Below are 16907 nucleotides of genomic sequence, written 5' to 3'. Positions count from 1 at the left end.
GCATACGTAATTGTCGATATGCACCCCGTCACACATTGTGCATTTACACATAAAAATACCCATGAAAACTCAACAAGTGCTCAGCAATTACTGCAGCTTAAATGGTCAAGCACACAGAACACGTCAAAGTTATGGTATGGTATAGAATATGGGGTTTAACGTCGGAAGGCAACATGGGTTACGAGGAACGTCATAGTGCAGCGCTACGGATTAATTTTGACCACATGGGGCTCTTTATCGAGCACTGATGTCACTCAGTACACAGGCGCCTAGCATTTCGCCTCCAGTGATAGGCAGCTGCCGCAACTGGGATCGAACCCGTCCTTGGGAACAGCAGCGGGCACCGTAACCACTCAGCCATTGCAGCGGGGCAACGGCTGACCACATTATAAGCAACCAAAAGTCCAGGTCTCTGCTTTATGTCTTACATGTTGCCTAGGTATCGTCTACTTTTACTAAATCTGCAATCTAAAAATTAATGATAGACAACTTCCCCACTCCATCTAAATTACTATAATTGTCCCATGCCCTTCTTGGTTTGCTACACACTTAAGCTTATAATTTTTGGCTAGTTTTATCAAGGTGTCATACAAGTGTAACAGCTGCCACAGTATGAATTGTGGATTGTAAGAGAAAAAAGAACTCACAAATTTTGCACTACTTTGAACAAAAATATTCAGCCAATATATGCACAACAGGCATACACCAATAACATTTCTACCGCAAAACCGTGAACCCACCGTACCGAGGGCCAGTAATAGAAAATCACTGGCCGCCGCGGTGCCTCAGAGGTTATGGTGCTTGGCTGTTGACCCGAAAGACGTGGGTTCGATCCCGGCTGTGGCGGTCACATTTTGATGGAAGCAAAATTCTATAGACCCCTACAAAAATTTTATTAGTCACCCCTTGTCATGCTAATATGCAGGTACCAATTATTTCTGTAACGTACCTCTTAGCATTTCTGTAATACCCGTTACTAGGTCTTCAAGAAAATAATAAACTGAAATGTAGCAAAGAGCTGATGGTTGTCTTTTCATAGAACATTCTTCACAGCAGCTCTGCTTCTGAAAGGAGCACCTCTTTCTTTGTGGACTCAACTAGTTTTCTTCTATTTTAATCACCATGAGGTCAGAGTACTCCAGTAACACTCTGACTCCTGATATGCTACACTCTAGTGAGCCAGTTTCACAACTCTCATAAAAGAATGATGAACTCAAAGGTCTGCCACAAGCATGTCATGGGCTACATCTTTAATGGAGTAGAGAAACCAAATTTTTGGATGCGCATTTCTCTTTACACTGATGCACTAGGCAATGCTGTACACAAGCCACCATGTGGATTTTAACTTTGTCAGCTAAATAATTTACAATTTAATTTTTTTTCTCGTGTCATCTGGTTTCGGTTTTTAACAGCCGAATGACTGCTCTGAAGTCAGATACATGTTCAGGTCACATGAGGCATGCAAAAAGAGATATAATCGCTGCCTGTTCACTTTATGTGACTCTCTTAGACAGGTTTGTGTATGAGTTGATGCAAATAACAATGAACAAAGCTGCAACAATACTGCTGTCTTTGTATGCCTCACATGACCTGAACACATCCCTGAAATCACAGTCGTCGTTCGGTTGTTTAAGCTAAAGCAGTGCGAGAGAAAAAAATGCAATTATAAATATATTGCCTCTTGTTGTCGCAATCCATGCAGCTGTCTAGTCTTTCTAAAGTCCTGCGCATCATTCTAACCGAAAGAAACAACTAAAATTTTGTTGTCTCTACTCCTTTAATACCTACTGGGCCTTGACAATATAAAAAGCACCTAAACATATCTGCGAACTGAGCTGCCAACCTTCAAAAATGTATCCACAAGCTCTTTTCACATTGTGCTTTTAAATATGTTGCCTCATACTCGTGATATACATATGTTCTGACTGTGCACATATACAAAAACAGTAATTCAGGAACCAGCAGACCCACCCATTCAGCAGCATGGCAAGCGAAGAATGAAAATTAGAATGCAGCTAGAAAGAAAAGGCACAGAGCTCTTTCAGACCTTCTAATTTGAATACCTCAAACTTATGTGGCCAACTGTAAATGTTTCCTTACTGAAATCTCACACTCCTTTAGACGTTTGCCATAAAGCAGAGAAAAATTTGTCAACATGCTTCCCTCTAAAAGGAACAACCAAATATAAGCAGACAAGCCATGTTTACATTTCATGCATTTTTAAGCTCTTCACTGTATGCAGAGAAGCATGTCACATGCATGGCGTGTTGATGTTTGGTTTATGCTGCTTCTTCACTTTATATTGAAAGGTCATGGCTACTCTTTTTTTTTTGTGTGCGTGTCCATTGCCCCACAGAGCTACCATCTATGGAGCAAGCTTATTTGCATTTAAAGGTCGCTTGCCTAGTCACTGCTGACTCCACACAAAACAGATTTTCCCCTCAAAACTGGCAACGTGCAGTAAAAGCAGGCGTGCAATTAATGTGACACCTCATACACTTCATAATGATGCAGTGGCCTACAAGGCCAAGCCAGCATGCTATTCATGTATGCGCACAAATTATATTCACTTATACAATGCTAATGTCAAAAAGAAACCCTTCTAGCTACAAATGCTAGCACAAAGTTAACGCAGCACATTACGGCATGCATGGCATCCAACGTCCCTGTACGTACAACATACTTTTACTAATAAGGCTAAAACAGTGCACCTGCACAAGGATGAAGGAAGATGAGACAAAACGCAGCATCTTCCTTATGCAGGTGTGCTGTTTTTGCCTTATTATGTCATACCAACTTGCCCATCAGTCTGTGTTTTAACTAACTGGTGCAGCAGAAAAAACAGCTAGCTGTGAAATTTGGAATGCATTCATGGCGTCTAGAAATTGAAGCTCAGAAAATGTAACACACAGAAAGTGCAAGAAACTGATCATCCCGAGTGTTTACGTTTCTCTCTGTGTTGTGTTTTACTTACCCCTCAATAACCCAACATCGTTCCCAAACAAACCCAAGGGCCACACTGGCTACGCGGATGCTGAAAGCCTAAGTCAAGCCTCCCACTTCATCACAAACCATTACAGAAATGACAGAGCAAGCAAAACAAGTTTCGGCCTTGTCTGGCTTTATTCCAATGCTGAACGTTACAAGAAATACACCAAGAACCACACGTTCTACTTAATGAGTATAAAAACACTTCACCAAATAGATAAAAGAAAAGCAGCTTTCTACATATTCAAAGGTTCGGTGGTGTGACCATACTACGACATTCGCTAAATGCCTATCAGCGAAGAAAGAGGCGAACGGATCATAGTTCACGTGGCACGATGCGTCGCGTTAAGTCTCTCCGTGGGCAACGTTACGGCGTCGTACAAAGCAGCTGTGGCCTACCGTGTGCTTTGCGCAACATGGGTGTCAACGCGAAGTAATCCATTACAGCTTGGCTAGTTGGTGGGTAGACACTGCAGGCATATTAAACATTAAGACGGAAGATGTGTTGTCCTTTCAAAGGCTAGCGTGTAGTACGTCCAGTCCGCCTTCCTTCCGCATTTTAATTTTTTTTTTAGCATAGCTTGTCGCCGGTGGGCATACATGCAGGACTCCAGGAACATAGTTTATATGTACCGCAACTGCCAAATGGCTCGCAGTATCCACCATTTTTATGCATACGAGCTCATCCTATCAGTACGTACAGGTCAGAATCAGTTACGCGCAACACAAGGAAACATAATTTTCGACACTCATCCAATGCTTCAAACCATTGCCTCCTTCTAGAGGAGGCAATGTTCAAACACGAGATACAATACCGAAAGGTGCCGAAGAGAACTGGAGTGACCTCAAATTCAGTCAAGCACCGCCTTGCAAAACGTCTCTAGGGGCTTCCGATATCATACCACGGCTGGAACAGGTCGCACTGCAAACTTGCATAATAAAGACAACACTAGGGCACTGGGGCACAAGTCCGGACGTTAGCGCGGTCAATATTACTCGCCATTGCACCAACCTTTGATGACTTTCACGGCAGCACCAACGTTTATAGATGTTGGGCAGCACTTATTCCACATGTCAATGCACCGCGCGGTAAACAGCCATCGCAGCCATGTCAACAAACCACCGTGGCGTCGGCGATGACAGCGATGGTCACCGTGGCAACCGTGGAGACGCCAGCGACCTAGAAACTATGGCTAGGGACGTTTCAAAATTTTGCGACGCCATTTTTACCTAATTTTGCAACAAAAAGTACCCAGAAATGTACCTAAACAAACGCCATTTTGGAATGACGTCATTAAAAGTCACGTGACATGAGGATCGTCTTCCTCCATTTAGCCTTACGCGTTCATGCGTCTCACCGCTTCCGATGTAAACACCACAAGTGGGTGATGATGATAATGAATTTTTTTGTCATGTTTATGAATAAATAAAGGTCGAATCTGCAAGAAAGCTGAAAGTTTGTGTATTTCGGCTGAAATCGCTCAGACAAAGGGTGCGTTCCAATACTCCCAAGTAGACGTCTACTTAGACGTCTTGCCGGACAGCGGCCATTTTAAGACTCGTTCCAATTTTCACGAAGCCGTCCAAGAAGACTGCTTCGCCGAAGTCCACATCGATGCAGGCTAACTTCCTGTCTAAAGATGGCGGAGCAGTTGGTGCAGTCAGAGCTGAGTGAGCCGTGTTCTTGGCGGACACTGGAGCCCGGAGACGCACCATCTTTCAAGTGTCAGTCATTCCGTTAAGTTGATTTTTATAGGAACCGGTGGCAAATAAAGCCTCTTTGTGGACCTACGATTATGTTTGTGAATCGAGCGAGAGGAAATCGTGTGGGTGAGATCGTCTGCTGAAGCGGTAGCGATTAACGCACCATTATTGCAGAAAAAATAAAATAAAATAAAATAAGGACTAGCAAACTACTAACAGCGCGTTTTTAACTTGCTTTATTAAGAATTTTTAAGAACACAGGAGTGCAACTATTCCCAAATGTTAGTTCAGTTTATGTGCCGCAAGGTGGCGCGTGAAGTAGACACGTTCCAATATGTAGACATGTAGACGGCTTCCTAGACGTCACACTAGACGTCTTGTCGGACGTCTAGAGAATTGGAACGCACCCAATGTCTTCGAATTTGTGTGCGCATAATGTTTTCCAGGGCGTCATGGCGGGTTAGGCGTCAGGGTCAGGGTCACGAACACGGCTGCAACGAGTTCGTCCCTGTGGTGCCCTGCCATTTGTACCAGATTTAAAAGGCGTGAGTGAAGGTATACAATTTATTAAAGAGTCTCAGCGCTCAGAGAACTCGACCGCGTACTCGTCTGGCGCCGACGCTAGTGCCGCCCAGCGTCCACCCACGAACGCGTCACTATGGCGACCAACTTGTTGACGTTGCTAAGCAACGGCTTGGTTTCGTTTTTGGCATTAGTTTCATTACGCCTATACTGGTCGAGTGGATGATATATCCCCTGCGCTATGTCCGATTCTGAAGGCCTCTGGCAAGATCGGGAAATCAGGTTTGACGTCTCGAACCAGTGCGTATATTTTTTTTTTTCTGTGCTACGAGCTTCCTCCGGCCAACGTCAGTGATAGGTTGCCCAGGTGAAAATGGTAACTGGTCCAGCTATTTAGGGAACTTCCCAGCTGATTTCAATTGCTTCCCAGTTGGCTCCCAGTTGATTCCAACTAGAACTCAGCGGGGAACAAAGTGGAATTTCAACTGGAAATTGTTGCTTAAACCCTGCAGTTGGACCAGTTAGAATTTGCACCTGGGTGGGTTAATAATAATCCTCATTCTCCAGGGATCTCCGCTATGGTGCCGGAGAGGAACAAATTGACAGGCTTACTAATGTGGAAGACACCAAAGGGAACAGCGGAGACAGAGGTGGAGCATTTCCTATTCGTTTTGGTAGCTTTTTGACTGACATATATTCTCAAATTACAGGAACTTTATACGTCACCAACCTCCGGATTATATGGCAGTCTCATGCCAGGCCGAGAGTGAACTTGTGTAAGTTGAGGAGCTCGAAGACACAGCAGTTAAATCTAACTAAATGTGCCCCCCCCCCCCCCCCCCCCCCTTTTTTTTCTGTAGCAGTAGGATTCAACTGCGTGACAGGGATATCAACGAGAACTGTCAACTCTGTGAGTGGCGATTATTAACATGCGCTAGCATGGTGCAGTTGGAACAAGTACTTTGTTTTCAGAAACTATGTGGAATCGCTGAAGCCCTTTACATTATGACCAAGGCTAACAGCAGTCGATATGAATTCATATTTACAAACCTGGTAAGGGTGTATGCTGAGTCCAACCCATGCAGAAACTTACGGTATTTGTCAATTTACATTTCTCATGTCTCTATGACAGAGCCAGATCATGGAGCAGCCTCGCCTTATTGCAGCTGTGCTGAACACTTTCAAGTAAGCAGCTGTATCTCAGGCAATGCCTGCATTTGCACGATAGCCTATATTGCTTGCTGACAGCTATAATAGGCAATTATAGACTAATAAGAAATGTATCAAAGAGAAAATTTGGTAAGCTATTAGATTTCCTGACACTGCAAAGTATATAGCATTTGCACCATGACAGAGGATGTCATTTGAAGCACGCACACATTAACGTTCTTTGGGAACTTAAGACCATAAGGACATGCAGAGCTTAAAGTATCGGATCCACACTTATCGTATGTAAATAGGCAGCCTTCACTGTGCTTTCATAGCCCCTCTGAACAGTGTAAGCATATATGTAATGTTACCAAGTTGATCAGCGGAGTTATTATACAAAAATATTTCAACTATAGATATACATTATGTGGAATAGGTTAGTCTGTGTTGCTCTATTCATTGAACACCACAATATTTGGTGATAGCAAAGAAATTAATTAGTAATGTTCTTGTCACAAACATGTGTGTGATGTTAGCTCACATCCATACCTGACTAATAAAGAACCTACACAGCAAATATAAAAATGTATTAAGCCATACATACTTCTATTAGAATTTTCGTTAAGGTTATGATGTGGACTGATGGATATATCCATGACGGCTGTGATGCATGCCCACAGAATGGTTTCTGAAGCAAGGTTCATATGTGTCTTTTACTTCAAGTAACAAGCAAAACAAGGCCAAGTGTCTGCCAAATATACTACAGCTAGGTGTTCGTGTAAGTGACAAACATATATGTTTTCAGTTACACACACGCCTAGCTGTAATATATTTTTGTTTTCTGTATGCAATGGAACCTCACTGAACTCACTTGATTCAAACTTCTGGTTCATTTGAATTAATCCTTCTGTCTCATGGAACTATACATGTATTTTGATGAGGGGAAGCTAATGGTAAATAAAATGAACTATTAGTAACAGTTAATGTTGCAGCTATACAGCCATGTATTTGTATGGCTGTGGGGAAACATCGGCTAAATGGCATATGAAGGTGTGGTGCTCGTGCACGACAGAGGCCACTACAGATATTCATGCATTGTGTATACGTTCATGCATCTCCAATGCAGTTCAGTGCACTGGCCCTTGTTCCTTTCGGGCTCCCATGAATAAGAACTCTACAAAACTTGAAAAAATTTTTGGCACCGTTTGAGTACCGAAGTTCGAGCGTATAATGCGTAGGAGCAAATGCTCACCAGCTGCATTTGCTAATTGCCCTGTGCACATCGGCACACACTGGAGAACACAATAAGAAGCCGTCGAATGCTACAACAGGCACCTTTCTGAAGTAAATAACGTCAGTCAATTTTGAGGAGGAGGTCAGAAGTCAGCAGTTACCAGTGAGACTCTCGCTGCAATAACTGAACTGAGTATGGATAAGCAGGCAAGAATTACTGTAATGCCAGAAGACTTCATTCCTAAAAGAGTGTGTAAAATTAACTGGGACTGTCCTTGAATACACAAACTGTGAATTATTTTCTACTAAGACGCATTTCAGGTGCTTAGGGCTTTGAAGTTGTCACTTCAGAAATGCGAAGAAAAGTTTGTACTCCTGTTTCTGAAGTGGTAACTTCAATACCCTATAACTCAAGTTCTATGATAGGCGGGATGATAATTTTACCCTTATTGCATTCCTTTATGTCAAGAGATCCCATAACATACATTTTAGCAAGTTTCCTGCAGGAATTTTTTTCTTGAAAGCTCTTCACAACAATTACAGAAGTGCTCAAAGAATTGTTTTACATGAAATTAAATAACATATTTTGAATCATGCAAAAACACATGTTCCCTGAAGATTTCATAATAGTGACTGCATTAATAAAATTTTGTTTTCAAGACCATGGCTCCCCCTTTAGTAACTACTCCTTCTCTGCAATTTCTTTCAACTCCTAGTTTTCTTCAAGCAACTGCATATGATGTAGTAATATATGTGATTATATTTACTATAGCCTATGACTCACAGCAAACTTATAGTATGCTATAACCTATGGATTGATCTAACCTAGTAACATGTATCAGTCGAATAGACACATTATTTGGTGGCCAGTGATGGATGTCAATATGTGCTCAATGCAGGGCGTACAGCGCCACCAAGTTGTATCGTGACTTGCACCTGCGTGCTGCACTGCTGAACAATAAGCAGCTGCGCCTTCTGCCGATGGAGCAGCTGTGCAGTCAGGTGAATGGTGTGTGGAACCTATCCAGTGACCAGGGGAACCTGGGCACCCTGCATGTTACCAACGTGCGTGTCGTCTGGCATGCTAACATGAACGAGTCATTCAACATCAGCCTCCCTTACCTGCAGGTGGTGAGTGTGTGCCTTTGTTTTTTAGGCATGGACAGACTCACGAATTTTCACTTGATGAAATTTTTCATATCAAGCAATACAAACTTCCAATTTCAGCGATACGATATCTGGGACATTAACATAAGGTGCTGTCTATGTACATGGTGCATGCACTTATGGAGAGCACCTTCATGCACATATGGGACTAAAGGGAGGTGCAATAAAATGCCAGAAAATACTTGCTGAGATAGTATCAGCATTTAGTATGAAAAATGTGCAACAGGTCTCCTATGGACAGGTCACCACAATCTAAAGTCATCAACACAATACAAGTGGAGTATTTTAGGTACACACAATACAATGCATTTAGAAACAATACATTTAGATAAAACTTCACAATACAAGTGAAGTGGAGTCTTGATACAAGTGGAGTCTTTTAGGTGTTTGCATCAAACAACATCGCAGTTTCAAGCTGCACCACAAGTGAATCATATCCCTTTCAGTCCATCATGGTTGCTGCAGGCTGTTGTCAGTGCAGTCAAAGGTTGGGGTGCGCATATCACAACTGCTTTTGTGTGAAATGGTTGTTTAATGTGATCATGCAACGTTTACTGTTGGCCAGTCTCAAATACTTCAGTGTCGTTTCCACTATTCTTTCGCTTGCTTGTAACTTAATTAACTGTTCATTTGCATAGAAAACTGAGCTAGAACTGTCATGCAGAAAAGTGTGTTGGCTGCGAGTTAAAGAGGTCACTACGCGTCGTATATCTATCTTTTTGCATGACTGCATTTCTAGTGGTACTGTGCTCTACATGCCACGTAGACAATTGATTAGAAAGATCAGCATTATATCTAATGCTGCACTCAACATGATAATTCTGATGTGGTTTCAGCTGACATGGTGCACACTGTATCTGAATTTAGTGCTTCAAGAGCTTTTGATGGTAGTAGAGCATTTGTTAACACAATAGAGCTTTTCAGTGGTACTTCTTACTGCTGTGCAACTTGTTGGTTAATCATGATCCTTACGCATGTTTAGTAATTAAATTGGGCTTCGTAATTAAGCAGCATTAATGGAAATATTAATCCTGCATGAGGCAGCACCTGAAACAGCCTGTTACCTGCAGTATTTGAAGCTGATGAAACCACGGCAGAAATAATGCTTTTCAGGCACACGTGTCTTGAGTTTCCTTTAACTCTTGGTCTGGGTAACTAACCACTATTCCTCTAATGAAAATATTCCAGCTGATCTTCTGCATTATGCACACTTTGCAGGCTGCCATCAAAACACGGGAGTCCAAGTTTGGCACAGCACTCGTCATTGAGACAACGGACAGAGTGAGTGCACTGCTGCATAATGTGCCATCTGCAAACGGTGCAAAGGCATGGTGTAAGTGAAAGAATGGGCTCCTTGTGTTGCTCCCTAAAGCCAGCTACTCTTGTGTGGGCAACTTGAGACAGTGTGCATGCAAAACTGGCTAGTGATCTGTGTGGGGAAGCCTGCAGCCCCTAATAACCTCAGTGCTTCATGACACCTCATATACATATTTTTCTTTACATGAATCAAAATTTACAGACAAAGGAAGGAGTGAAAAGCAAACCACAGCTGGAAAGTAGCAGGAATTACTTATCTTGTTTGTGGCTTACCTCTGTACCAAGTGCACACAGTGAATACATACCAAATTTTCTTGTTAGACAATGCACTATACAATGTAGGAGTGCAAGTTCTTTCAAACAGTCCATGTATATAACTGGTAGAGAAAAGCAAATGTGTGAAGGCCAGTGCGTGAATTGAAACAAAAAGTAAGTAAATGAATATTTTTGAGCCTTGAAAGAGGCAGGCCTTTTGCTATCAGATTAAAACCAGTCTCTAACTCCACTTTTTTTTTTTTTTGCCCTAATCGAACATATAGCAAGAGGTGAAAGATAAGAGGTGCCTGCAGGCTAGTTCCCCTTCAGCACTGTTAGGCTGCATTAATGTTCCTAGTGACTGCTTGAGGACAGCGTGCAGCTGTGCCCTTCTGCTGCAGCCACTGGAAGTGCACACTTACACACAGCTGGGCTCAATGCAGAGTGGTGGCTACGTGCTCGGCTTCAAAGTGGATCCCGTGGAGCGGCTGCAGCACGTCTACAAGGAGTTGTCCAGCCTGCTCAAGGTGCACAAGGCCAAGCCAATTATGGGAGTGGATGTCTTCCTACAGAAACAGGTTTGTGTATAGGTATAGGCTACATAGGCGCTGCTGGTAGGGCAGTGTTCTGAATGTTTGTAGTGCAGGGACATGAAAAACTAAAAATTTTTTTTTCTAGTTAATTTTCCTGCTCTAGCATAAGTGTGCTTATTGAAATTACACATGGGTCTTCGTTGTTTCTTTTAGGTTTCAGCTGTGAAGGGGGTGCCACCCTTCACAAAGGGTGAAAAACCGTGTTGTTATGCTCTCGCTCTCTCAAATCCAACCGCAATGCTACCAAGTAACCCTATTAGCTTTATGGAAACTCAAGCATCCAGTGAAAGCATTAGAGGAAACAAGTGATGCAACATCACATGAGGTAAACAACATAGCAGCTGATAGCCGAATTATATGCTGAAGTGTTCAAAAAATTTTTTCCGGCTGTGAGCATTATGGTGTGAATACCGAATATTTCTTCGGTTTTAACTCTGTAATTGTCGGGAAATGAAAATGTTGAATGAATTCATCGGTAGTGGCCCTTACAATTCCAAAGTGTAAAAAGTGGCGTATTGGCAAAATTGTTATAACTGAATAATAAATAATTAGCAAATCAGGCTGATTTCTCAACAACTAAAAGTGACGAATCGTAAAGTATGTTCTCGCATGTGTACAGTAAATTCATAGACGAATTCAAAACAGTTTGCTCTGCCAGATGTGTTAATTGGCCTTACCAGTGAGTGATTTCACAACTTTCCTTCTGTATATACGAAAACTGACACTTTGACTATGCTTTGAGAAATAAGAGGGGAAATGCGGTTTCTGTAATGCTGTGAGAGTTTGATATTTTTTTGTAAGCATAAACACAAACTGTTGATATTTATACAGTTTGTATTGCATGTAATATGCAATACATGCGCTCTGCATGTAATATCCACAGCGCTATAAGGTTAATCAGGAGGTTTGCTTGAAGTGAGCTAAAACTCGGGGGGTTTATGCGCAGTTGAAAGTTGGTGACATTGGTGACGCTGGTTTGAAATATATAGCAGTGTTTTTGTGTTCTATCACCTTCACAAATTAGTCAAACAGCTTCTCATACACTAAGCTAGGCATGTAGCTGGGCAACACTCATACAAGAAGCATGTTTCACTGTCTAAACAACCTTTTTTACTCCTACGAATAGGCAAAAAAAAAAGATATAAGAGAGCCTCGTGGCAACAGAAATCTTGAAACATACTTGATCATTTTGAGCTATCCTTTCTTGGCTGCATAAAAAAAAATGTGTGAAATCTGATTAACCACAACATTAAAATAATCCACAACATGGCCACTAAATGTTTACCTGTTGTCATGTTGCACCAAAGAATGCACAGCTATAGTTTACTACCAGGGTGTGCTCTGTTTGTGGTGACATGCACCCTCTTTCTGGTCACATAAGCTTGTAGTACGGGAAATGCTAGCATTACAACATTTTGGTTTGAGAAACATTTGTGATTTTTTAAGTATATCCTGCAGCTTTTCTATTGGATAATTTCTTCTATTTCGAAAGGCTAACCAAGTGACCAGACCAGGCCCGTGTACTGTGCGATGTCAGTGCACGTTAAAGAACCCCAGGTGGTCGAAATTTCCGCAGCCCTCCACTACGGCGTCTCTCATAGCCTTAGTCGCTTTGGGACGTTAAACCCCATAAACCAAACCAAACCAAACCATTATTTCAAAATATATAAAGGGAGTACCAAAGCACAATCAACAAAGAATTGTTGCTGCATATAAAGCAAAACAAACAGTGTTCGAAGTTTCCACTTTTGTGCAAGTTTTTACTCTCCTCAGTGATATGGTGAGAAAGAATGCCGCAATACTAAGGCACCTGAATCTTTAGATCAGACATGTGCACATGACTCTTTGGTTCGTGTACTAGAACACGATGTGAAAATATTGAGAGGTGAAGGCAAGCAAGCCCACGTGCTCCACTGAAGCACAGTTAGCATCTGAGCATTTCTGTTGTTTCAGTGAATGTCCATAAAACCAGCTAGCCTTGCAAGAAAACAAGAAAATAAAACTAATGCAGTGCACTTGTCACGGCTTTTGTCTCGTTTCGTAGCAGCCTTGCTTTCACAACCACCAATTGTCACCACCAGTGACATATAAACAAGAATGAAGAGTAGCTTTTACAAGAAACTGCCCTTCTTTTTCTTTGTTCATTGAGTGAGCGACTCCTTTCTTGAATTCTTTCCTTGGTGGTGTTCAACGTTTTAGCATAGCAAATTTTGACTGAACTTCATTTAACTTTACTACTGTGTTTATGCATTTTTTTCTGAGAATGTAATGAATGAAATTATTGATCAAATTTTACATGTTTTATGTGGTAGTCATGGCCTAATATGCATGTTCCACTTCATATGATGTCATCCTTCCCAAGATGCCACTTATTTGTGCATGCCTATTTGTGGCATTAGGAAGGCTATTGTAAATGGCTCGTCATAACAATAGCAGACTAGAGACAAAGATGTAGTCAAAGGCACAGGAAATGTTGTCATACACCATAAAATTTAAAAAATATGCAGGGAGGACACTATGAAAAGCGCTGCATAGAGACATGCAGACACCATGATTTTACTGTCTGAATGCATCATGCTTTGGTTTTTCTGTTGCTTCAAATTACACCTGCTCCTTTGGAACTTCTTAACTTTGCATGTTGCTTGGAAGATCACAATTTGCTAATATTATCCTTCAGGTTAATGACTGCTAGTATCTGAAACTCAGTAGTTCAGTGAACTGCTCACTTCTCTCAGTGGTGCAGTGTACGATGAACATAGAAACGAGGTCACTCGCGGCTTTTGAAAAAGCACACTAAGCATGGCTTCTTGTTACCGAGATTGTAGGTGGTGGATGAAGAGGCCGTGCCCCAAGACACAGGTCCTGAACTACCTGATGAACCTGAAGTGAATAGTGCGGATGGGACACACTATGATGCCTTCGCTGTGAGTCTCCTATTATACACTGCCTTTTACAAACCATCAAACATTTCACAAGTGATGACTACTGGCAATGTGCACTTCGAGAGCAGTCCAATATGAAAGCACATTTATGAATAGTAAGACTGATGATTATTAATGTTCAAGTGTAGGACTGGATACATAATGAATGGGATGATCTTAATATTATTAACACAACAATAGGCTCGAAAAGCACCAGTGTAGAGCATAAGATGATCTAGTGCTTGTGAGTGCCAGTACTATGCACTGGGCTTTGTCAGATCATCTTCTAGCAGTGACACACAGCTTGAAACGTATCAAGTTCTCCTCAGATTAATCCAATGCACAATTCTGCACAGGTTTCAGAGTTTTCCCAAAATAAAGTGACTGTTTTACAGAGTTTTACAGAGAGTGCTGTTGAGCCCTCAGTGTGAAGCTGCACTCGAATATTCATCATCATCATCATCAGCCTGACTACACCCACTGCAGGGCAAAGGCCTCTCCCATGTCTCTCCAATTAACCCTGTCCTTTGCCGGTCACAGACACCGTATTCCCACAAATTTCGTAATCTCATCCGACCACCTAACTTTCTGCCGCCCCGATATATATTGAGGACAAACTGAAGTTGGTCGTTGTCTATAGATTATCATTTTAATGACAAATACACCATTCTCACCAAAAATAGAGCTTTTATAAGCTAGAAAAGGCCAAAAATGAAATACAGGTGTCGGCATCACTGGCCGATTTTGCAAATGAATTGCGTGCATCAACATCCCAGGGGCTATGCTACATGAACGGTCACTTCAATACTCTGGCTACCAGTCCTCCTTAGTATAGACATCATGAGTTTGAATTATATAGGGTGGGAAAATTTTTAAATACAATTTTCTCAGCCATAAATGCGTCTTTTGCTGCCAGAACGTGAGCGTACCCGGAAAAAGCCAGAGAACCAATTTTGGGCGAGAACAACTACTTAGTGGAGTTGCTCTCAATGTACTATCACACTCAATATGAGCTACAGTGCAGGAGCTGTGGCAGAAGCTTAGTTCATGGAGCAGTGTGAGCCCAGTGGCACTTAAGTATTTAGGCATGTAGCTTCCATGAAAGCTACATTGTTATGAACTTGAAAAAGAAGCACTTTATCACTGTGCACCCATAAAGATCCCTTATAATCAAAACATTCACCTTGTCTTGAACTCATTCTGAAAAGCTAGAAGGAAAGAAGGTCATGTTCTATAACAAGAACTCATAACCACATTTATTATTTACTCTTCTGGCCAACATGAGACATTACTAGAGAGGCTCTCCTGTATGACCACCTATTACACACTGTTGCAGGCTTACTTGGCAGATGGTACTCATGACCGGGACCGTGAAGTTGTGCTGAGTCCCGAGTTGGGACTCGCCGTGGAGAAACTGCCTGAAGGTTTCACTCTCGCCAGCCTGTGGGAAGTGCTACCACCATCTTCTTGAGCCTGCCAAGCACTTGGTCATTAACAACATGACCAGTCAGCAGCTTTCTGGCTGATCCATTTCCATCAGAATTGCATCTCTGGTGGCAATAAACACGGCACTGAAGTTACTGCATGTGTGTGTTACACACGAAAGCTGGAACCATGTGCTGTTACTTTTGACAATTACTGTCATTTTGTGAAGCTGTATTAACGTAATCAACCCTCAGTATAATGAACATGGACAATGCGAATTATTGGCTATATTGAACTCTTAATAAATATTCGTAAGAAATGCATGCAATTTCTACTTTATATATTGAACACAGTTGGCCATGAAACGGATATAACATACTCCCTGGAACCACGTGGTGCCCACTTGGATGGCAGGTAGAAAGCTTAGCAGCAGTGCACAGGTGACTGGTGGTGGTGCAGCAAGCCAATGGCACCATGGAAAATACAGCGGTGTCGAGGGTTGGTAGACCTCTGGTCAGCATCCGTTCACGCCTTTTGTACCAGTTGACAGCGCTCCAGAAGCAGAGACATGAATGATTGCAGCCTTGCAGCTACCATTGTGCGCCATGTCGACTGTCACTGAGGTGATGATAACGCCGATAGCTGTCGCTATCCACGCGACACAACTGTAATGCACAGAAGCCACCCTCGCTGGCGCTTGGCCTGCTGCTGTAGTGAGCTGGTGGCGCTAGGCGGGGAAGCCAACTGGAATGGCACTGTTTTTTGCAGCCTCTGGAATTGCCGCTAGTACCTTTGAAACCGTCGCTAAAGCTTCGGAAAAGGTCTCCCCGCTTCTCTGGTGAAGATCGCCAGAGTAAACACTCCGGTCTTGAGTGCTTTTGACGAAATTTCGATCGAACTATTTGACAAATTTTGACGAATATCTTACTATTTTACGTTTTTTTACTTGCTCACTATATAACGAGGTTTGGCTGTAAATGGTGGTGCTGCACTCACTCGTGGTATCACAGCACGCCTGCACGTGGTCTGGAAATGTCATGCAAGAGTAAAGCCAGAGCGATGGCAGCTGCTTGCTGACAAGAAGAGTTTTACTGCCAGTTTTAACATGGTAGCATTAAGGCTCATGTTTTGCAGAAAAACCAGTGTCTTTGGAGTTGTGAACAAAAAAAGCAGGGGACCCACCAGCCACCTCACTAACATTGTGACATCATCACAACCTGCCCACCAAGAACTCCCTACGATCGATGAATGTAAAGTAGTTAGAGAACGACCAATTTGTCATATATGGGCATGTAGGCAGAACCTAAGCGACAGAAGGAGTTCTTGTGCGAGAGGGACCTCTAATGATATCGCATCGCACTCTTAAGGTTGGGCTGAGTGTCATGCATTGGCAAAATAAAGAACAATATTAGTGCCTGCAAAGTTAAATGCAAAGAGGACCCCAGGCCGCTAAAGGGAGCCATTAACACTATAGAGTCATTAAGGCTTTTCCATCATGATGCTTGCTATGAATATTTGCAAAGCTGAAAGAATGGCAAACTGACAGTAAACAGAGAATTATTTGTACTAATAAAGCTGTCCTCTGTGTTCCAGTCCCACATATTTTCGCATAGGCAGTAACACAATGTATTTA

General features: G+C 42.3%; 2 protein-coding genes and 1 long non-coding RNA gene across 5 annotated transcripts in view; 1 reads left to right on the top strand and 2 right to left on the bottom strand.

The window, feature by feature from the left end:
- The window catches only part of LOC149341069 (putative ATP-dependent RNA helicase DDX23), a 37752-nt gene extending 33363 nt beyond the window's left edge, over window positions 1–4389 (bottom strand). Inside the window, exon 1 of the mRNA XM_089542909.1 lies at window positions 4341–4389. The gene's annotated coding sequence lies outside the window, so the exon portion shown is untranslated. The remainder of the gene's footprint in view (window positions 1–4340) is intronic.
- An 831-nt stretch (window positions 4390–5220) lies between these two features.
- BBS5 (Bardet-Biedl syndrome 5 protein) lies at window positions 5221–15586 on the top strand. Of its 3 annotated transcripts, none has more exons than XM_089542916.1 (11): window positions 5230–5514; window positions 5782–5864; window positions 5925–5990; window positions 6075–6124; window positions 6187–6267; window positions 6347–6399; window positions 8496–8727; window positions 9982–10044; window positions 10737–10913; window positions 13754–13852; window positions 15186–15586. In XM_089542916.1, the coding sequence occupies exons 1-11, from the start codon at window positions 5456–5458 to the stop codon at window positions 15318–15320; spliced, it is 1098 nt and encodes a 365-aa protein (XP_089399042.1). In that variant the 5' UTR covers window positions 5230–5455; the 3' UTR covers window positions 15321–15586. The 3 variants fall into 3 exon arrangements, with proteins under 3 accessions (XP_089399041.1, XP_089399042.1, XP_089399040.1); XM_089542914.1 differs by having other exon boundaries at window positions 5235–5514; window positions 10779–10913; XM_089542915.1 differs by lacking the exons at window positions 13754–13852; window positions 15186–15586 and adding an exon at window positions 11082–11530 and having other exon boundaries at window positions 5221–5514; window positions 10779–10913.
- On the bottom strand, window positions 9884–11595 carry LOC149341068 (uncharacterized). Its single transcript, XR_016282870.1, has 2 exons — window positions 10758–11595; window positions 9884–10072 (listed from the first exon to the last, which is right to left on the bottom strand). It is a non-coding gene; the product is annotated as an uncharacterized LOC149341068 (long non-coding RNA).
- Window positions 15587–16907: the final 1321 nt, after the last annotated feature.

This window comes from Amblyomma mixtum, chromosome 5, assembly GCF_055824585.1.
Source record: "Amblyomma mixtum isolate Tamu chromosome 5, ASM5582458v1, whole genome shotgun sequence".
In the NCBI taxonomy this organism is placed as follows: domain Eukaryota; kingdom Metazoa; phylum Arthropoda; class Arachnida; order Ixodida; family Ixodidae; genus Amblyomma; species Amblyomma mixtum.
This window is presented reverse-complemented; position numbering and strand designations above follow the sequence as displayed.

Bases quoted from the DNA above. Each gene is read 5' to 3' on its own strand.
- BBS5 (XM_089542916.1), top strand. From the start codon at position 5,456: ATGTCCGATTCTGAAGGCCTCTGGCAAGATCGGGAAATCAGGTTTGAC. The intron at 5,865-5,924 runs GTGGAGCATTTC...CTCAAATTACAG, and splicing joins AGGGAACAGCGGAGACAGAG to GAACTTTATACGTCACCAAC. The intron at 6,400-8,495 runs GTAAGCAGCTGT...TGCTCAATGCAG, and splicing joins GCTGTGCTGAACACTTTCAA to GGCGTACAGCGCCACCAAGT.